Raw genomic sequence first — 22,709 nt, 5'->3', positions numbered from 1 at the left:
GGAACTACCAGGTATTGTCCAATCTCCCCTCCTTTTTTCAGGCTATGGACAATAGTGTTTCCCATTCATGGCAATGCACAGATTACATTCATTTCTGCTCTTAAGTTTGAACAATTTAAGTTATCTGCTAGGAACTGCTCAGAAGAATCAGTGCTTGTGTGATTCAAAGGACTGAATGCATCTGGCCAAGCTAATTTTAGTCTTGTGATAAACCACAGGAAAAGTTAGTAAGTTTTCAAAAAAAAAAGAGGTATGTTTTAAACTTCTCTTTTTCTATTATAGCATCCAAGTTCCTGCAAAAGCCACCATGGTGAGATAACAGGGCAAATTTTTCACAGTCTGTCCAACTTTTCAGCAGACTCGTATCTGTTTAGATTCTTACATTTCATGTGTCACTGGCCTGCTAGTTGTTACAATAGTGAGCTGCAGTGCAGAGGAAAAGGCATTTTGATCCTGAGATACGTAGAGACAATCTGAAAGGGGCTTTCTAAGCCTGTCCTTATGCAGCTTTTCCATTTTGCATTAAATGTTGAGACACTCACTAGGCCAGACAGAGATAGCGAGATTCCTGCGCAGATTGACAGCTAAAGCACAACTAGGAGATGGGTACATGTTTTAGTGCTTGCTCCTGTGAACAGATAAATATTTTATAGAAACAAGCAGCTTCAATAAGATAAAAGATCACATCAGATCAGTAACCCAAATAGTTCCAGTTGACATTATGCTCTGTTAAACCAGCATCTTGTGCTACCCAACGCATGATGCCAAGTCCCCCTACTTAATTACACCTTGAATGTTTACTAATTCCTCTTATTTCATATATTCATTTGTTTTGCAATAATTTCTAATTTTGAGCATCCTAAAAATATTTAGATGTCAAAAAGCACCTGTAAACCTGTCTGAAGCCTCAGACTTATATTTGAACATTTTATATGTATTTCTAGTAGTTCTTTTCTTTGTTTGTTTTCTCTTTATTTCATTCTGCAATCAACCAATAGCAGTTATGAACTCATTCAGCCAAACTTATGTCTACATCGTATGTTTCACATGTTTAATCCCAGACTGGTGTAGTATCCAGCTTCATGCATGGACTGGGAGCTGTGAGTCAGCTGGGAAGCGTGACTAAGACCTGAAAAGGAACTGCTTTCTAAACTACTTCTCAAGTGTGAAGACAGCACATTCTAGCTGTGGCAAAACCCAGTTTCTTAAGCCCCAGTCTCCCAGCCATATCTGTGTTAATGCACTCTGATGTCTGGTTGCAAGATCTAAAATGTTTGCTTAAACCACTGTGGCTTGAACTGATGGTTTGATACTGAGTTGTGATCAGCCCTGAACACTTAGGTTTGGGGTATTTTTCTCCTTTGGGAGGCAACATCTAAGAGCTGAGATTCAGTCTAAGATACTGAGATTCAGTCTAAGTCCTTTGCTATCTATTCCTGCTTCTCAGCCCAAGTTTCTATTGACTATTGCTCTTTCCACACTGCCCACAATGGAGCGCACACTGCCTTAGGTGATCTTGCTCTTCCGTTTCCTGGGGTGAGCACCACAGCCAGGGTTTGGGGTAGGTGGTGGGTGCAAAAACGCAGTGCGCATGAGTCTGGCGATATGTGGTTCTAGTGGCAGGAACACGTGCAGTTTGACAGATGCCAAACAGCTGCTTTTATGAGACACAGAATCATAGTACTGACATAGATTTGATGAGGCTTTTAATAAAAGAAAAATTGTCTTTGTCAAACAATACTCTCCAAAGCAGAGGTTTCAGTCTCTCTCCTTGACCACATCCCATCCTGTCATTAGGTGAGGCTGTGCAGCACACAGAGACATCCCGCGGCTGAGAAACACCCGCTGCTCCTCCAGCTGACAGACCTGTCTGGAGCACATTGCCATTGTGCCACCATTGCTGTGAGACATTGGAAACACTACAAACCAATAGCATCACTCAGCTCCATTGGGATAATCACCACCAGCAGCTACTCTGGCTCGCCCAGCTCTTGTTTGCTCATGTCCGCATAAAGAACTGCTCCTGGTAGATATGCGTTTAATTGCTCTGCCACCCTGTGGTCCTTTCAAGAATTTAAGTATAAAAATGCCTATTAGAAAATTGTTGTGAACTGATGCAAGAAAGCAAAAGACTGTTAAATTAAGGTAATGGTAATTTTATAAGGGAATAATCTTCACACAATACAATCTTTGCACACAATTAAAAACACAAACGTACTTGACTCCATCATTATTTTCCCTCCACAATGAACACCAAAAATAACTACCCAATCTAGCAAAATGAAAAATTAAAGTCAGTAAAACACTGGATAATTCAATATTCTCTTCTACATTGAACTGTTTGTCTGGAACCCCCGGGTTCTGAAAATATTTCTAGATCTCTTAAAGTGCTGAAGTAAGGAGATAAACTCGGTAGAACATGATTCAGAAGAACACATAAATCAGAATCTGCTTCGTGCTGAGATATAGCAAGATGATTGGCTATGACCAGTCCATTTATTGAATCAAAGAGAAGGTGTTTTTAGTGCTATTGAGAACCAGAATTCTTCATGGAGAAAGAGTTCTGGTGCAGCTCTGCATCAGGGAAACTGGATGCTGAAGGAACTGTTGGAAGGAGGCACCAACAGACAGAACTGGGATAAAGCAGAAACATATCAAGGTTTTCTCATAAGAACAAATTTGGGTTTCTTGAAATAGAGAACCTGGTAACTGTTGGCAAGGGCTGAACTGTAGTGGGAACACTTCTGCTCTCAACACCTCAGCAGAAAAAAAGCATCAGAAAATCAGTCTGTAGTTGTTGTGCCCAAGAAGAAAATTTCACAAAGGTATATTTGCCCAGGGAAGAGGGGCGAAATGAGGATAAAAAGGTACAGGAAAGACCAGTAAAGAGAAAAGAATTGGAGAGAAAAGCATCCCACTAAGAACAGAAGTAGGACTTGAGCTGAAGGAAACAGAGGGAAAGAAGCTGGAACAGCAGCAACAAAGCCAGGCTGAGGTAGGAGGCAGAAGGAATAAATTGTCTTTGTGATGTCTCTCAGAGCTTTTCCCCTCTGTATTACACTGGCTTCACAGTGAGACGCTGCCTGTCTCCACAGCAACTGTCAGAGAGACAAGACCTTCCCTCCCTCTCTGCACTGACTCCTCTCTCTGCAGAGGAGCCCTCCAAATTGTCACTCTCCTGTGACATCAATGCAAAAAACTCACCCGGAAGCATCTCAGAAGACCCACTTACTGCACGTGCCCACCATGGAGAAGGATCAGCTACATCTGTGTTTTTCTATAACCCAACTGGGCAGACCCCAGCACCCGCTCCTCCAGGAACGGAACTTCCATAGAATTTTTAATTAAAGCTTTCTAAGTTTTTTCATTGCCTTTGATGTTTCTCTCATTCAAATTATTAAATTTGGGAGGAAAACTCATTTAGCTCACCAAAGAGGGGCCTGAAAGGCAGCATGTCCCCTCATGCCTCACACAGCATCTCTTCTGAAGCAGTTCATGATGAGAGCAGCCTCATCACCCACTTACCGAACAATTTCCCAAGGAAAGGCAATTCTATTAGGTAAGGTCCATGCCAAAACTGAAGACCTAATCTCCAACTCTTAGATGGAGACGATGAGAGGACAAGGATCTCTCCTAATTGTACAGGCAGTGAATTTATTTTTCTGAGTCAAGAGTGATTGCAGATCTGAGAGGCCAAAACATCCAGTGAATGGAAAGTTACTTCTGTTGTCCCATTTATAAGTCACCACATGATGTCTAATTGGTCAGCATCTCAAGACATTGATAGCCCTTGTGATATACTCAGTACTACTCATTGCTCACAGAGGTGTAAGAAAAAAATTCCAGCTACTCATTGACACAGTGATTATAATGGAAAAATGACAAACTCTAGTATTTAGCAGCAGGAGAAAAAAATACAGATGGTTAGGATCTTCACAGCAAAATATCAAAAATATAATAGATGTGGGATCATTAATGCTTTAGGCATAGGCCCTAGTAATACCTGATGAAGGAGGTAGATAGAAATCTTCAGAACAAAATGTTTCCTGCAGAGAAGTCTGCAGAGTTTTTTCCACTTTCACATCAGGTTGATAGTTTGGGGCTAAAAAGGGCATGGGACTAGAAGGGCTCCTAGTTATGTTGGGGAGCAGGATGAGAAGGGTATAGCCTGCTCACCATTTCAGCACCGGGAGGAAAGTTGAGAACAACAAAATCGAGATGAAGGGGTAATCCTTGGATGGTTACAGCCTGGGATCTCATTCATCATGACTGAGAGTGAGACCAGAAGGCCCTACAAGCAGAAACAAGAGAAACAACTGGAATTTGACAGAATCAGATATTTGTTCTGCAGTTTATAGTTTGTTCTAGCATTAGGTTTCTTGGACAGAATTTTTATTATGTGTTCATTTGTACCGTTGTTTTTTTTCCCCTATGTAAGACTTCTGCTCTTTTTGTTACGTAAGTTTTTCCTATATTGGCTCCTTCCCTTTAAGTTTTCACCGTGCTGTTTTTCATTGTGATTCTCCTGCATCAATCTACTCCTTCATTGTATTCTCCTCACAAATAGAATACTTGATGCATCTTTCTGGTTTTTTGGGGTTTTTTTACATTTTGCATAATATGGCTATGGTTCTCATATTAATTTGATAAATCTATTTTTTTTTAGATTAATACAGAAAGTATAGGTATGTAGTTTGCTGGGATATATTTGTAATGCATATCCCTAGCAATGCCTCAAAAAATAATAGAGGAACTAAAAAAAACTCAGTTTCTGAAGTTACTACTGTGGAGATTAATAGCTAATCAATAAGTGAAATGATGTGATAACTTGTCAGATGACACATACTGATATTTAGCATGTCACTATTAATAAGATGTCCAGATTGAGCCTTGAAAATAGCCACAAAACACTCCACACAATATTTAAAATACTACGTTTAATTGCATTTATCTCATGTAACTCCTACATATTAATGGTAACACTGTTTTAAATAATTTTAGCAATCGGTGTTTTATGTGATTAAAGTTTAGGGCCCACAGTAAAATATTGCTGTTAATTCTGCCAACTAACAAAATCAGTTGAGTCTGAATCACAGGTTTTGTTGTGGTAGAAGCACTCTGGAGATCTACCCAGAAAATGATGTACAGGGAGCAAAAGATTTTCATGATGTACTCATGCATGAAATAACATGACTGCCTGACATATACTCCTAATCTGAAAGGGACCATGTCACTGTAATTAATACATTCTTGAAAAAAATGTCCTCCTCTTTCATGGCAATGAGAAGAGACATCATAGCACCTTTCCACCCACTGTAAACCAGTGTTTACACTGTGAGGACATGCTGTTTAGCCACGAATGTCCTGTCTGACTAGCTGAGAATGGGAGAAGCCATAACTGCAGGCTGGGTACTCGCTTGTTCAGCTTTACCCCACCTTTCATGAAATCAGTGTGGTATGACTGATCCTCTGGCTTTGTTTGCAATTACACATGCAGTCCTTGCAGAGAAATAGCATAACAATGAAACAGGTATCTAAACACTAGTTATTTCTTAAGCATTGGGCATCTGGGTTCTTGCTTGTCACAACTGCATACAGTGAAATTCTTAAAGTTATTTTTGAACTCTGTTGATTGTGTTTATGCTCTGGCTATTTTGGTGTATGCTTTCCAGCTTTGTGGTTGAGTGTTTCTTCTCCAGTATTTCCAGGCCAGCACCAATTTTATGTCACTGAGATACTCCAAGCTGTTATATAGTTTACACAAATATTTAGGTTCTGTTACAGCTGTTTATTTTCTCCTAATTTGAATATAACTCTTTTGCATACCCCGGTTGGCCTATTAAGACTGACAAGATGGCCTTATTGGAGGTAGCAATGAGCTATCTGGTTATTCTACTAATTGGCTGAAATCCTTCATGTTTGAGTCTTGGACTCATTAGCTCCTGTTATGTGCTGCTTTTCTGGCTGATATCATCAAGTATGACAGTTTTACTGGTGTATGGAAATACAAATGAATCAAGGCCTGGAACACAGAACATGCAAGCCACTGCTTTGCTATTTTACCTTTCACTAAAAAAAACCCCAAAAGTTAAAAAAATTAAAGTATGTCTGACTTAATAACCAACTACAAGGAGGGCAGAAGAGTCTGTGCTTTGGTGACTTAGAGGGTCTAAATTTATTTAGAGTCCTTAGCTATGACTAAAACCTGAGCATTGTGATTAACAGAGACAAGCCCATCTAACCTTCATGAATTTGGCTAATTCTTTTGTGGATCACACTCATTTTGACTTTCATCACATCTCACAAGTTCCACAGTGTGTTCCATAGAAAGGTCTTCTCTCCTGTTATCCATTACTTTCTGTTCTTTTCAGCACTATTTCCCCAGTTCTTACATTTGAGACAGACTAGACAATCATTATTCAAGATAGCTGTGAACCATCGATTTATACAATGGCATAATGATATTTTCTGTTTTGTTTTTTTTTTCTGTTTCTTGTTTTACTAGGAAGGAAATGTAACACATTCATCGTAGACAGTTATTCTCCCACTGTCTCACAGGAATCTGTGATGTGCTGAAACAGCATTCGGAGCTTTAACCTCAGTCACACCTACAGCTCCAGCAGTCACCTTCTGTATTGAAACACAAGGAGCACATCCAATGGCAGGTATTTCTAGACGATGAGAAACAGTCTAGAGTGAAAATGTGACACACGTGCTAATTTTAAATATTGCAGATGGCATTCCAGCTGAAAAAAAGAAATGCTTGAACTAGGGTTTGTGAGGCTTTAATCAAAATGAGCCTCTCTTGCGGAATAATCTCCTAGAACTGTAACTGTGAATTGTGTAATTATCACCAGGCTGATAATGTGTTTGGGTATTCAGCTTTGGCACTGTGCCAGTTTTTCCAGTGCTGGCTTTATCATTGCTTTTATTTTCTCAGCTACCTCTGTTGTGCTTTGAAGGACATCCTTAAGTTTCTAGGGTGTACATCTTTGTCATTTAAATGCCCCATTTCATGTAGCCCATTTTTCTTCCTACATTTTACTGTAGTGCTCCCAAGCACTTGAATTGCAATGATACCTAGGAAGTCATCCTCCTAACACTCCTAGTGACCACAGCCTGACAGTGGTAACGTGCACTGTTACATGTTATGTTATCTCCTGGTTCATTGTTTTATGTTTTAGTTGTGGAGCTTTGAAGTTATTTGAACTTCCTTTCTTTGATTTGTCACAGCTGCCCTTCATTTATTTAGCTGTTCACATCCTTGATGTTTGAGTCCTGGGAAACATTATACAGGGCCAAGAACTTCAAAGGCAAGACTATAATAATCTTCAACAATCCTTTTTTTGTTTCTCTAACTTCACTCAACATTAGTCAACCACAGTCCACTAACACTAATTTCCATTAACATTTATCAATCGAAAAACTACACCAAATCTTATCTTGGTCGAGACTTGATTTCATTCCTGCCTCCCACCCTCAGCCCAGCTGAGGATCCAGGCTATTTAGTGGTTCAGTCTATTCTCCCTTGTACTGAGAGGGGCACACCTCTCAGCTGTAAACTCACAGCAGCTTCTTAAAGCCTCAAATGTGCACCTGGGCAGACTGACTGCAGCTGGTGATTAGTTAAGTTGGGATGGCTGAATTAACTGCTTTTTGAACTCTTGCTTCCATTCTCCTACAGGTGAGTTTCCCCCCTACTTGTACCATGATGTTACAGGCTCCTGAACCCTGAAAATTTCAGCCCACCAGAGCAGCTCAAAGTGAAAACAGAACTCATTTATGCTACAGCAACTCCAGAATAATTAAAAATCCCAAAGCATCAGTATAAAACAATTTCAGGATCCTACCAAACTCCCTTGACATAGCATGCACTTCCTTATAAATTGGCAGCAACATTGATGGTTCACCATCTCCTCATTTTCTCTTCAAATTCATTAAATGATTCATCCAGGTTTCAAGAAACCAACTTCAAGTTCCTAGAGAAACCAGTTTTTGTCAGTTAGATCATTGCTCTAAAACATTTTCAGTGAAACCAGAAGCATATACCAGCAATAACAGTAGTTTCCTGAAAAATGAGACCTATCTATAGATTTATGTTCATGTTTTTGCTGGTAAGCCAGATGGCTTCTGCCTCTCAGAATGGATTAGAGCTGCGTTCCTCCAAATAGGGGCTTCAGTATATCATCCAGATGCTGATCTTCACTAAACTTCTAGGAAATTTACCTGCCAATTTGGCATGAACTTGAACAGCAACTTCCAGAGTGGTAAGCAAGGGACAGGCAAAGATGGCAGGCAGCACAAGCAGAACAAGCCTATACATTTCAGTTCCTAAGAAAATAATATAAAAAGCATCTTCAACCAGAACTACTAGAATAAACAAAACTGATTGGGAAAATTAATAACTATGACAAATGTTCCTGAGCACAGATAATGCCAACTCCTGGATAACATCCCGTGATTTAATTCCTATTGGGTTTCTGTTAAATAGCAGAGCTCTTAAGATACTATGTCCATTAACTCATGCCTTGGATGACGTTCCTTGGCTATATCAAAATCTCTTTTTTTATTTTGCAGAATGAAAAGAGGAAAGGAAAAGCAGGCATGCAAGGTCATTGGAAAATGGCACAAATTAAGGTATAATTTAAACCAGCATAATTAAGCTGCTATTTAAATAGTTAGTAATTGAGTGAGCATTTACTTGGTAAAAAGTGATTTTCTGGTTTACTTTAGAAGTGTACAGGAAGAGATTTACATTTAAGCAAAATATAAATCTTGAATAAGGCACATATCGCTTTGTGCCTACACATTAGTAAAAACTAGCCAGTGTTGGAGTGCCTTTGGTTTCCTGTGTACACAATGACTGTATTTCCGCTTTCTAATGACTGAAATAAAACATGAAAACATGATAGATAGCTGAGTCTTTGAACAAGCCCCTGCACATGTGACAGAGGTAACTGCCTAATAACTTCAAAATTTTCTCCAAGGCCAATTGCCTTGCTGGCACCACTCAGGCAAAGGACGTTCTGAAGGCAGAGGATGCCTGACTCAGTCATGTATAGTAACACGGTACAGAACCGAGCCAGCTCCATCCCACTGGCTCCTGCTTCTGGTTCCCACAGAAAAGAGGTACGACCTCCTTGTCTGGGTCATTTGGTACAGGCTTATACCAAGCACAGAGGGACTCTGCAAGCAGATATACACAACTTAGGAGTGCAGAGTAACTATTTGTTAGCTAATGCACACAGCAGACAGCTGGGACTAACACACTGCTAGGCTGAGTGTTAATATGCCCTGTAGCAAAAATCATTGCGCGTTGGGGGAGCCAGTTCCTGACAAAGTGGGGAAGAGGCATCCTGTGCTGCTCCTTGCAGAAGACTGACTCCCAGTGCTGCTGAGCCATTGTCTTCTGAGTCTCTGGTTTTGTTTTCTTCTTATGGTTTAAGGGCGTCAATAGACTTCCTCTTGAATCTCCGAGCTGTAGACTATTTCCATTGCAATAACCGTGCACACCTGTAGTTTCCACTCATCTCTGTCATGGCTTTAGCCAAGCGCTTCCTCATAGCTTCCTCTGGCAGAAGGAGCTCAGATCAGGCCACAGCTGAGCCCTGAGTCACGGGGAGATGAACCTCTCTGTGGAAGCCCTTTCCTAAAGGATCATGTGTGGATGAGAGCCTGCAGATACTTGCCCCCAGTCAGACTGTCCCCACAGCTGTCAGGACAGAGCTGGGGTGGGTGATGCTGGTGAGTGGCAGCTGCCTCACCCAGTACCTTCCCACCTACAGCCAGGACCCATCAGTGTAGCTCAAACACTCAGTCTCCCTCTCTCCACACTTGCTGTCATGCTCTGGTGTCGAGTTAAAACTTAGAAGGTGCCACAGCAACACTCCAGGCATGGGCCAGAGCAGCTGGAAGACTGCTGAGTGGAAAAAGGTCAACAGTCGCTGAACATGAGCCAGCCCAGGTGGCCAAGAAGGCCAGTGGCATCCTGGCTTGTACCAGAAATAGTGAGGTCAGCAGGACCAGGGCAGGGACCATCCCCTTGTACTCAGCACTGGTGAGGCCACACCTCAAATTCTGTGCCCAGTTCTGGAGTTCTCACTACAAGAAAGACATTGAGGGGCTGAAGCATGTCCAGGGAAGGGGAATGGAGTTGGTGAAGGGTCTGGAGCACAAGTCTGATGAGGAACAGCTGAGGGAGCTGGGGGTGTTTATCCTGAAGAAAAGGAGGCTCAGGGGAGAGCTTTTATCATTCTTCAACTGCCTGAAAGGAGGTTGTAGCAAAGTGCGGGTCTGTCTCTTCTCCCAAGTAACAAGCGACAGGACAAGAGGAAACGGCCTTAAGTTGCACCGGGGTAGGTTTAGATTGGATATTGGGAAAAATGTCTTCACAAAAAGGGTGGTCAAGCATTGGAACAGGCTACTCAGGGAAGTGGTCAAGTCACCACCACTGCGGGTATTTTAAAGATGTGTAATGTGGGACTTAGGAACATGGTTTAGTGGGGGACTTGGCAGCGCTGGGTTAAGGGTTGGACTTCATGATCTTAGAGGTCTTTGCTGTATTTCGTGGTTTTATTTTATTTAGTGTATTTTGTAGATTTTTTTTCCTTTGCATCTTATTGGCGTATCGAGAGACTTTACTGCAGCACGGTCTGGCTCCTGTGCAGCCGGACCGGAATCGAGGGGTTTGTCCCGGGTCAGAGCCGGCGGAGGAGGAGCAGAGGAGAACGATTCCCCTCAGCGCCACCCGGAGCCGCTCGCGCCCGCCCCCCCGGCCGCCAACCGCAGGATCAACGAGCGTGCGCGCGCCGCCGGCGCCCGCCTGCGCGGGGCGGGGATGGCGGGAATGGCGGCCCAGGCGCGGCCCGGCCCGGCCGCCATGTCCGAGCGGAGCCGCGCCGAGGTGGACGCCACCCTGCAGACGGCCAAGCTGAACCCGGCGGAGCTGCTGCCGGCCGTGCACTGCCTCAGCTTCGGCCCCCAGGCCAGCGCCGGCGAGTGCTGCCTGCTGCAGCTGGAGCCGGGGCTTTGCGCCGAGCTGGAGGCGGGGCGCAGGTACGGCGGGGCGCGAGGGCGGTGCTTGGTTCGGGCCGCGGGGACACCCCCACTACTGCCATGGTTGCTAGACCATGGCACTAAGTGCCACATCCAGTTTTATCTTAAAAACCTCCAGGGACAGAGAATCCACCACTTCCTGGTGCAGCCCATTCCAGATGCCTGATTACCCTTTCTGTAAAGAATTTCTTCCTAAAATCTAACCTAAAGCTCCCCTGGCACAGCTTAAGACCATATCTTCTTGTCTTGCTGATAGTTGCCTGGGAGAAGAGACCGACGCCCAGCTGGCTACAACCTCCTTTCAGGGAGTTGTAGAGAGTGATGAGAGGTCTCCCCTGATCCTCCTCCAGGCTGAACAGCCCCAGCTCCCTCAGCCTTTCCTCATAGGACTTGTGCTCAAGTCCCTTCACCAGCCTTGTTGCTCTTCTCTGGACCTGCTCCAGCACCTCAATATCAGTCCTCATTAAAGAACAACTCCAGTTGTAATCTAATTTCTAAGATCAGTGAACTAGTTCAGGTGTTAAGCATCACTTAATCAGTATTTTATGTGGGTTGTGTGAATAGGCATGTGGGGAAGTTTGACTGTGATCTGCATAAAAACATTGAATGCTTGTCTTTTTGAGTTTTCTCACACTGAAACGAGAGCTAAAAACACAGTCAGTTAGATTTACTTGACAATTGCATCTTTATATTTTGGTGTACTGTGACTGCTGCCACCCAGCAGAACTTCAGTTTATAACTTCTTTACAAATGTATAAATATGAAAAAAAATCAGTCAAGTTTAATAGGTGTTCCTCCTGAAATAGAGTTAAAAATACATCTTTATTTTTATGCTGTGTTTTTTTTTCCCAGCCTAGTAATCCGTGGTGAAAAGGATGAACAAGCAGTGTTGTGCAGCAAAGATAAAACTTACGACATGAAAATAGCAGATACCTCAAATATGCTGCTGTTTATTCCTGGTTGCAAAACTCCAGAGCAGTTGAATGCAGATCCAGCATCTTGTAATATTATTCATTCACAGGTATGTCCTTCTGGGATTTTGTTTGTTTGCTTTAATTCTCTGCTTTCTTAATCTCTATAATTTCTTGCCAAGATGCTTATGTGAAACTCAGCTGGGATTCCCTTGCCTTAACACAGGCTTGTAATGCCATTTTAAATGCCTTGTGATATTGCTATAGCTGCAGGCTGACACTGCAGGAGGACATGAGTCTCCTGTAGGTTCTTTGTATATTAAACAGCTCTAGGAGGATGTCTTTATAAATATGCTTTATACACAGGAGCATGATTTCCTGTTGTTTGCATGCAGAGATGAATTGTTACCTTTGTCTTATGCACTATGAACATACTTTTATCAATTACCAGTGGATTTTTATATGTCATTGCCTGTGGTAAATTTTTTTTATTGAAAACATTACAGTGATTGTTTTGTCTTCAAACTAATTACCCTATGAATTGATTCTTGTTTCCAGTGACTAGATTAACACTTTCTGCTGAAAATTTTTGGTAAGCAGCTTTGAATCCAGATGGTATATTAAAAAGTTTTAAGAGTCTCTATTTTTTCTTGTAGATTGCTGGTTTCTCCAATAACTATTGGGAATTAAGGAGATGTCGACCAAAACTGAAGAAACTAAGGAATCTTTTAATGGAAGATCCATATGAAGGGCCTAACAGTCAGGAAGATCAGACTTTGACATTTTCAAAGGTAAATTTCAAAAGTAAATTGCTTTCTTGTAATTGGTAGTGAGCAAATTCAGGTGAAGACACATTCTTAACTACAAAAAGCCTTTCCTCGCATGATTCACAGTGCTCCTTTGAGTTAATTTTTTAAACCTAAACAAGCTGGTAATTGTTAGCACTTCCACTGAGTACAGGTAAGCAGCCTTTTTATTAGTAAAAAGAGGAGAAAAGGAAGGACAAAGAAAGAGACTGGGGATTTCCCTCTTCATATGGGAAGCTTCTTGGAAGACAGTCTTCAGTACCTTTTCTAAATTTCTTGAGAGTTACATAACTACTAAAGTATAATGCAGCCTTTCCTTCTTTGGCTTCTTTGGCACATATATAGTATGTTATGTGTGAGATCAGAGCACACCCATGTGCAAGTCACTTGCCAATCAGTAATTTATGATGACAAGGAGAAGCAGGGAGTCGAAGAGAATGACAGGGATGATATAAAGCGGGGAATGGGACTGATGCTACAAGAAGGGAAAACACAAATAAAATCCTGTTTTGCTGCCCTTTTATGTTTCCAGGCAATTCAATTTAGGGTCTAAGGAGTAAAGGAGAGATCTGCACTGTGCGGCATATGATCTCAGATAAAAGGCTGATAAAAACTGTGGGGTTTTGTTAGTTTGGTTAGTTTTCCTTTTGACTTGAAAACAGAAATGGTTGCTCCAAAGTATTTTATGCTGAGGCTTGATTGAAGCTGACCGAACAAGCCATCTGTGTGTGACTGGATGTGCAAATGTAGATGTTACTTTTCTCCCTTAGAGAGAAAGGCTGCCTCTCTCTTCCTGGGTGATTAACAGACTCATTTCTGATCAGTGTCATGATCTTGCCCCAAGAATTGCCTTTGCCACCTACTCTGATCTAGGCATAGAGGGACATACAGCAAAATAGGGATGGTAGAGGTAGAAGAGCTTAAGTTGTCCAGAAATTATAAGGATTGACATAGGCTAGCAACACAACTAAATGTCATATGCAATAATGTTTATTCATAATATTGAATGAATGTTATAAAAACATGTCAATGTCTCCCAAACATTAATGCCTACTTTGAGAACTAATCACCATTTATTTTGAAGGAGAATGTATTTCCTCTATAAGCTCGCTGGAGAACAACTAGATGTATCAGATACATGTAGGCAAATCTCACCTTGCCACTGATGGAACTCTAAATGAATCTGAAAGCTCTCCAGGGGAAAGGTCTTTCCTATAAGACTAATTCTCACTGGAATCCCAAACAATATGTGTCTAGTAAAGATTTCCACTGTGTTGTTTGCTTACACTTAATATTTTTCATGTACTGGCAACTAATAAGCCACTTTTAATCTGTTTGAAAACAGATTATTCTATTTTGGTGGCTTACTGTAAACTTTTCATGGTTTTCAGGACTGTATCATACACAGAGAACCCCAGCAAAAGAGCCATAAGGAACTGTGAGACTGTGTGGAAGCTTGTTGCATAGTGATGTGATTAGCAAACTAGAGGAAAACTTATAAATAGTCTAGTACTGAATTTTACCGTGAAATGACAAGGCATACTCAGGTGATCACAGTCTGATAAGAATAAGGATAAGAAACATACTAAATACATTATCTGGAAATTGCTGATGTGGACATGATGCAAGTCAGTCCATTCTATTTTACATTTGCAAGGATGATGAAGCTGATAAAAGCATCAGAACTGAGAGCAGTGATGTCTTCAAAGAAGCTGTTAGGAGTGCTAGCCAGACCCCAAAGCAGGGACAAATGCCAAGGATTTCTGTGCAAGGCATCTGAATGGCAGCATCTAACTTACAAACACACTTATATATTGATTTGGGGATGTTTTTGATCTCAGTTGCTAGCAGTTTCTTTAAGTATTATGTAATAAGGTTGCCCCTTGTTGACATACTGATGGGAGCTTGGCCTGATGATATTTCGACAAACTGTCTAATAAGAATGGCATGGCAGGAAAAGGAGACCTTTTTATATTTATTAAATGCTTTTTTAACGTGTGGATGTGCCAAACTTGGTGTTGGTTTGTTCTGTTTGTGTTCCCATAGTCTAATAGATCTCAAGTACTTAATACAATACTTTTCCTTCTGATAGGAAATAAGCTGTAATCAACAGAACTTTAATATTAGAGTGGATTAAATAGGCTGTAAGGTGAATAAAGGAATTGATCAAGCCCTATTTCTGATGGATTGAAGTCTGGTATTTCCTCCATTTACTTCACTCTTCATGATACCTTCTGTTCCTACCATGTCTTTACTACAGTATCCACAGCACGTTCCCATCTCACCTCATAACTGTTCTGCAAGGAGCTGTATGTATTGTGGCTGGGTCTGTGCTTCGTGTCTGCTAATTGGATAGCAGACACCAAAAATGATAAGTGATTTTTGTTTTGCCTTTTCTTTGAATCTCACAGATTAATATATGTGATTTTAGGAAAGCCAGAATACATTGACTTTTCATTCTTGCTGGGATACTTTACTTACGATGTCTGTGTGTGCTAATTTGACCTCCTGGGAATACAGGTGTATTACTTATGCCTGGCACAAAAACTTTCCTGTAGTTGGACTGACTTATAGTGAATAACCCTTTGAGAAAATGTTGTAAGTTACAGTAAAAGTTTCAGAGAATGTGGTAAACCTTAGAAAATTCAGGGTCTGAGGAAAAACATCTATCTTAAGTCTTTCCTTCATTATAGCTTACAATGCATTTAGCATGCTTGCTGAAGCAAAGAAGGACTAAGGATAACCTGTTTTATTTCCTTCTTTTTTCTCCTTCTTGCAGTATACAACAGAAGATTTGTTAAGTCTGATTCAAGCAAGCGAAGAAGAAATACTCCATCAATTGCAGGTTATAAATGCCTGCAAAATTGAAGGTAGTCATCTCTGAAGAATATTATTGCTTATGAGGAAATAACCCTGCTATTGTCCCCAAAATATGTGTCTCCTTTTTCTCAGGCTCATTCCATATCCTTGTCTTTCAAGGTGCAAGTTACTTCAAAGTTCTAAGATCTGCTTCCATAGTTCTATGTCCTCCACTGCTATGAAGCTGATCAAAAGAATAAAGCCGAGCAGGCACTGCCAGTCTGTCTCTTCCCAGGGTAATTCCTTCTTTGCTGCTACAAACACTGGCATCAGAGTATCCCACCCATTGCATGAATATTTTTTTGGCTGGTTGCCCTCTTCATGAATGAGTGGGTACTGCTTTTTGCTGTTCTAGAGGCAAAAATAGCTGATCCTTACCTAACTCCAGCTTTTTCCTAGTCCTTTCTCCCTCCCAGACTGGGTTTATCTCAGTATCTTCCTACCATGTGAGGCAAAACTTGAGCAAGTGCCTCACCTTGGGACAGGTCCTACTCATCCTTTACTTGGCCATGCCCAAACCCGCACCGGAACACCAGGTGACAGCAGTCCTTGCATCATAGACTGAAACAGGGCAGAACTGAGCTCTGAAGGTTATCAGGTCCAAATTCCTGCTTTAGAACAGAGCCAGCTTGTAGCTGGATGCTCAGAGCCTTGGCTGATTGAGTTCTGAGCATTTCCAAGAATGGAGATTGCATGCCCTCTGTCAGGCTGTTCTGGTGTTTGACTATCTACAGGGGGGAAAATAATCCTAGTAATCAGCTGGGTTTTCCCTTGTTACCTCACATCCCATCATTTTGCACCACTAGGAATAACTGCTCCATCATCTCTGTACCCCATCCCATTATGTAAGCAAAGATCTCAGAGATGGCTTCCCTTGTCAGTGACACCTGCACAGTACCATTGTACCACAGCTGTGCTTTGTCACATCTGGATTGTCTGGACCTGAACTATTGCTTTGCAGTGCCAGTGCAGCCAGTTGTGTTCATGCAGTTCTGTGCCTGAACTAATTACTAGTTTCTCCAGGTCTGATTCAGCTTGGGATGCGATTTGTAGTGTCTGTGGCAGTTAATCTACATGAAGATTATTACATGTCATGAGATGATTAAATGTCATTCTCCTTTACATTTGTTCTTATTATTTATTTCTGTTTCTCACTTTTAATCCCTAAAAAGACAGAATGCTGCTGCTGTACTTTGTAAAGGTGTGACCTAAATGTCCAGACTCTGTAATGTATCTTAATGGGAAGAGAATTAAGATGTTAATGTTTTTCTTCTAACAGTGTTTTGTGGTGTTCTGTTTGGCAGGATATTGGAGAATTCTAGAATTTAACTATGAGATGAAACTCTTGGATCATGTTACTCAGCTAATAGACTCAGAGTCCTGGTCTTTAAATAAGGTTCCTTTACATACCTGCCTGGAAGAACTTGGATCTCTAGAACCCAGGTAAGCAATTAAAATTGCCTACATTCATTATTAACTATTACTAATCACAATAATTATTAACTGTTTGTTATAATTATAGTCTTCCAAATCTAGATTCCAGTTACCATGGTGTTAATGATACATTTTCTTTGTCTCTAAAAGTATACAAGAGCATAAGTAGTTTAGACAGATAGGTTAGTAAACTGATTCTAGTGTCTATTGGTAATATTTCCAATTCATTCAATAGTAGAGACATTACTACTAAATTGTAAATGATGGAAGTAGCATGTACTTAAGCTGTAAATGGCTGAGCATCTTGAAACGCCTATTCTAAACTATAGCTAGCCAAAAATGTTTTGTTTACCTGTTGCATACTGTCTGAGATGGGGGTATGTTTTTCTGGTGTAATACCGAATTGAGAATATAAGAGTTGAAGTCATGAAGTAATTCAAGATTACCATTCAAACAAAGTCTTAGTTTACAATATGTAGCATTTTCCATTCATTTGGCTCAAAAAGAGATCTTGCTTTTGTGTCTGCAGTTAGGCTATAATTTTATGCCAGAGTTCTAGAAAAATGCCTACTATTCAGTGAGGGGTAATTAACTGCCAAATTTTTGACTTGCATCCTAGAATCATTTAGGTTGGTAAAAGACATTAGGATCATTGAGTCCAACTGTTAACCCAGCACTGCCAAATCTACCCCTTAACCATATCCCTAAGTGCCACATCCTACACAGCTTTTAAATACCTCTAAGGATAGTGACTCCAGCACTTCCCTGGGCAGCCAGTTCCAGTGCTTGACAACCCTTTCCATGAAGAAATTTTTCTTACATCCAATCTAAACCTCCCTTGGTACAACCTGAGACCTTTTCCTCTTGTCCTGTCACTTGTTACTTGGGAGAAGACACCGACCCTCACCCAGCTACAGCCTCCTTTCAGGGAGTTGTAGAGACCAATAAGGTCTCCCCTGAACCTCCTTTTTGTTCTCTTTTACTTCTAAGTTTTTACCAGTTTCTTCATTTCACCCATGAAGAAGTCTCATCCTCTGTTCTCTTAGATTTATTTTTTCCCCTATACCTGTTCCTTCATCATCTTCTTGGTAACTGTTTCTGTGACGTCCTAATAAACAGCGTTAAACTTGATTTCTGATTTTATTTTTTTTCCAGAGAGATGATAGAACACATTCTTTTAAGCTATGGGAGGAAATATGTTGATGGTGGTAAGTTTGTGAAAACTTGCATGGTTTAACTTTGGATAAGGGAAATAGATATTAAAGAGGAAATGCAGATTTTGTGAGGATGGCCCAAACAAATGAGTTTACTGCACTGCCAGTAAAAGGAGGGAGAAAACTGAGCTAAAAATCAGTAAAATTGTTAAAGGAAGTTTCATATGAAAAAGGACTATTAAACTGGACAAGATAATAGTGAAAAATTGGGAAATAACAGATGCACTGGAAGTGATTTATTAGGTGTCTACAAGCCTTAATTTTGTGACTAAAGACAGATCACTAGTAAAATTTAGATGGCATGTCTCTTTGAATACCCTAGGAGGTCTCAGATATTTAAGCAACTAATTGTGCTCTTGTGAATAGTCAATGGCATGAATTCAGCTTGCCCGAAGTAGGGGTCTGCCTTTGGTCCCTTGAACTGCACCACAAGATCTGCTTATTGTATTGATTAAATTTCCATTGCCCATCTCACACAGACATAATATTGCAGTGCCCTAATCTCAGTCTTAGTTCTTCCCCACAGTGGCTTTTGTCTCACCATTGGCTGAAGTAGGAGTTGCACTCAACCTTAAAGGACATAGGAAAGTAGCTGGAGTGGCAACAGACTGTCATTTTAATATATGTAAACAGGTTGCACAAGTTGCACGAGGAACAAGTCTGAATGACAGGAGGTCTGTGTGACTGAAAAAATGGAAGGAATTGTTTATACATGATTTTTTTCAGAGAATTTCAGTTAAGTCAGTATGAGAGAAAATGAAGTCTCTTTATTCCCTTCATCATCTTAAAGAAGTGAAAATTTTGTCAATTGTTCAACCACAGACAGCAAATGCTTTAATAGAAGCCATTCAGAAATAGGAATGAAAGCTGTAGGAGAAACAGAGTATTGTGAAAGGGGAAAAGATGGAGGGCAAATACATTTATTGATATGAAGTAATACTGGAGCTGGGACAGTGCTGCTCTATTTTGCATAATTTGTTCTCGAGAATGAGAAGATACCATCATTTATCCAAAGTAGTACCAAGTCAGATTACTTACAAAGAAAAAGAAAGAAGAGGACACTTGGTTTACAGCAGACTGTAAAACAGAATGGAAGTACAAGACTGTTTTCTGTTCTTTTATCAAAAAGCAGGAACCCAAGATATAACCTGTTTTTTGTTTCTCAGCAGGGGAGGTTTACTTTGAAATGCATGAAGATAAAATATGTAGAGCTGTAGCACAAATGCTTTTGCAAAATGCAGTTAAATTCAATCTGTCAGAGTTTCAAGAAGTCTGGCAACAAAGTGTCCCTGAAGGGATGACAACAAGGCTTGATCAGCTTAAGGTAAACACATAAAGAAGTATGATTCTTTCCTGAGTAGGCTGTGACTTGTGTCATACATAGATTTTATCCATTACTGGGTATTGATTGTGTTGTTTCTGTCAGCTTTTGAGGTAAAGTACGTTTTATGATATCCTCTATGAGCACCAGTAGTCTGGAATCATGATAATTCATGTTTCTGTAACTCCAGCATGTTTCACTGTTTGAAGAAAAGTTGCAGCTGTGCAGTTACTACTTGTACATGTAACTAGAACAGAGGCTGAAGCTGTTGTTGAGCAGACTGTAGTGACAGCCAGTAGAATAATAAGCACTATGGGAATCCTTTTGCTCAAAAGAGACAGAGAAAGGCTGGAACTCAATGAATTCCCCCTTCCTTCTTGTCATAAAGGAAATTATAAATATTGCCTGTAAAACAACCCCTTTATGATATTTCTTCACTTTGCCTCTGGTGCAGTTCTAGGAGGCTTTGAATGTGCAAAGAGCAACTTGTATGCAACATTGTCAGAAAGAAGGAAGTTTCTTTTGTCTTTACATTTTCTCTCTGATGCTGATCTACAGGGCTTGGCTCTTGTGGATAAAAGCTCAAGACCAGAGACCATCTTTCTGCTAAAAGTAGAAGACTTACCTGAAGACAATCAGGAAAGATTCAACAGCTTATTCAGCATACGGGAAAAGTGGACAGAAGTGGATATTACCCCTTATATACAGTAAGGATGTATTTCCTTTTATTAAAATATAATTAGCGTTATATTCTTCCCTTTTTGCACTGCTGGCTTCTGATGAGCTATCATTGACTCAAATACTATACTTTGCATTTTAAATGAATATGAATTCTATATGAATAGAATACTCACCTCTGGGATCGGTAGCTCTATTTGTTGGGTTTAAGTGTGTGTAAAAAGCTGATCCTACTGGATTTAAATGGGTGATAATGTGTACTTTTGCCTATTGCTTAAATGTCAAGCAAAGTTCTAAAATTTAGGTAATTTAAAGCATTTTGTGACAGTTACAGTAGTTCATTTTTCTTTTTTCCTAATATCCTAATCCAGTTTATTGCTATGGTTACAAGTATTTCTTGGGTTCATTTTGTTTGAGAATACCTCTAATGCCAGTGTCATCTGCTTTATTTTCTCTATAGAGACTTGTGTGCAGAGAAGCAGACTGTTGGTGCTCTCCTGACAAAATATGCTCGCTCCTCAATGCTGAATGGTGTTAAAGTTTATAATTCCAGAAGACCCATCTCATAACAAGTATTGTTTTATGAACTGAGGATACTGAACAGACTAACAGTGAACATTACTTGTTGCTGCCTCCTGGGGAAAGGAGTTGCTGACCAACGTTATATAGTGTACTGGAGTTTAAGCAGCTGAGCTTCTTGAAGGAGTACTGTTCTCTGGTCAGCTAAGTAGAATGTGAGGGCACTTATCTTCTGAGGAACTACAGTTCAGCTCACCTTCCTTTGCCCACCAACTTCTTTTTCCTTTGTGTCTAATTAAGCCAGGAGTCAAGCTACTTCTTGAATACACTTTGATCTGTCTATCCAGAAGCTAAAATCTGACAAGAATATTTAAAACCTTGATAATAATTCAGTCAATTGAATTGATTTGAACAGGAAAAGGGAATGTTTAGCCTTTTGCCTGTTAGTGACCATTCTTAAAGATTAAGATTTAATTGAATGTTAGTGAATAGTGCAGACCTTGAGAAGCTCATGAAAAAATCATTCCTGATTGAGACTACAATAGTCTTCATTTTGAAAGGTGGTTCTTTTTATGGTCACGTCTGTGAATACCACTAGCACAAGCTCTTGACATGTTAACACTTGGCAGAATGGCTTTTTAAATATTACAAAAACCCCAAATTGCACTGAAGTGTGAATATAAGAAAGAGCAGCTGGACATTATGTTATGAGTGTCCTATAAGCTATCATTAAAATGTAGCTCAGGTAAAACTAGTGCTTTACAGAAGACTACCTTTTAAAAGAGAACTTATAAAACTTTGTGCAATTATTTTTTATTTTTTAAAAAATTTTGTTATAGCAAATAACTGCACAAAGAAATTGTGCCTTGAAAACTTACAGCAGAATATTATTCTGTATAGAGCAATGAAACAGGAGTTTTTTTATATTGTCATGAAGTCATGTGCCTGAGATTGAAATTTTGTAATCATTAAAAAGGATTGTTTGTGTGTCAGTGAACTGGAGCTTAATGTTAGACAGTTTTCAGATTTATTATTTAAACTTAACAGTTGTAGGTTATTTGATACAAAAAGCATTTGCTGCATCAAACTCAGATGTGAGGTATGAAAAACCTTGGAACTGCCAACATTCCAGCTGTAGGGTGAGTGGGGAGGGGAAAGAAACTGTAAATCAAATGTAACTCTTAGGATGGGTATGTGCATACGTGGAATTTTGTTACAGATAAAATGCTGAATAAAAACTATTTCCTAAGCTCTGTTTATTGTTGCCCAGTGATACAAGGTCAGTTCCCTGTGCTCCTCAGTGCTGATGCAGGGTTGTGGTGTTTGATTTAGGATTGCTCCCTGCCGGGAAGGACTGCCTTGTTCCCTGTCTGGTTCCAACAGCTGTGGGCTTCCAAAAGCACCAGAAGGTTCCCTATTGGAGATCAATAATATCAAGGTAAAAGCCTCGAAAATTCTTTCCCTTGCATCACAGAAGGTTCCGTAGTTGAAATACACGACTCAATTCATAGTTTTGTAGTCTGTGGTCCCAGTGTATATTTATATAGAAACCCCGACATCAATAGGGGTTGGTTTGTGAAACAAGTAAGAAATGAAGTATTTCATGAAAAGTACCGTATTACAGCACATCACAGTGCTCCTGATTTGTTTTGTTGGGCAGTCAGCATGAAATGACGCTTTCAAAACTCCATCAGCTTCTTTGATGCAAGCATTTACTTGAACATAAAAGATGAATTGACAAAACAGAACAAATCTTGAACTTATCTCGTGTCCTCCTGATACTAAAAGTAGAGACCCAGGCGGGCTGGGAAGGAAGGGGCCATTTTGTGGCAGTGTGCCGTGATTCCCATCTCTGCCCCGTCGCGAAGCCTAGCCTGACAGCCGTGATTCCAGGCGTGTTCCCGAATTAAAT

The 22,709-nt window shown here is 40.4% G+C and overlaps 2 protein-coding genes across 3 annotated transcripts in view; both read left to right on the top strand.

Moving 5' to 3' along the window:
- Positions 1-6,305: 6,305 nt before the first annotated feature.
- TAF2 (TATA-box binding protein associated factor 2) overlaps positions 6,306-22,709 on the top strand; it is an 84,852-nt gene continuing 68,448 nt past the window's right edge. The window contains exon 1 of the mRNA XM_027684341.1: positions 6,306-6,316. The gene's annotated coding sequence lies outside the window, so the exon portion shown is untranslated. The remainder of the gene's footprint in view (positions 6,317-22,709) is intronic.
- DSCC1 (DNA replication and sister chromatid cohesion 1) lies at positions 10,839-22,046 on the top strand. 2 transcript variants are annotated; one of them, XM_027684344.1, is made up of 9 exons: positions 10,839-11,055; positions 11,908-12,076; positions 12,623-12,757; positions 15,552-15,642; positions 16,936-17,074; positions 18,221-18,273; positions 19,449-19,603; positions 20,159-20,307; positions 20,739-22,046. In XM_027684344.1, exons 1-9 carry the CDS (start codon positions 10,847-10,849, stop codon positions 20,845-20,847), a joined length of 1,209 nt encoding a protein of 402 aa, XP_027540145.1. In that variant the 5' UTR covers positions 10,839-10,846; the 3' UTR covers positions 20,848-22,046. The 2 variants fall into 2 exon arrangements, with proteins under 2 accessions (XP_027540145.1, XP_027540144.1); XM_027684343.1 differs by having other exon boundaries at positions 19,446-19,603.

Source organism: Neopelma chrysocephalum, unplaced genomic scaffold (genome assembly GCF_003984885.1).
Source record: "Neopelma chrysocephalum unplaced genomic scaffold, ASM398488v2 Primary Assembly neopelma1_66, whole genome shotgun sequence".
In the NCBI taxonomy this organism is placed as follows: Eukaryota; Metazoa; Chordata; class Aves; order Passeriformes; family Pipridae; genus Neopelma; species Neopelma chrysocephalum.
This window is presented reverse-complemented; position numbering and strand designations above follow the sequence as displayed.

Bases quoted from the DNA above. Each gene is read 5' to 3' on its own strand.
- DSCC1 (XM_027684343.1), top strand. From the start codon at position 10,847: ATGGCGGCCCAGGCGCGGCCCGGCCCGGCCGCCATGTCCGAGCGGAGC. The intron at 12,758-15,551 runs GTAAATTTCAAA...TCCTTCTTGCAG, and splicing joins AGACTTTGACATTTTCAAAG to TATACAACAGAAGATTTGTT. The intron at 20,308-20,738 runs GTAAGGATGTAT...TTTTCTCTATAG, and splicing joins GATATTACCCCTTATATACA to AGACTTGTGTGCAGAGAAGC.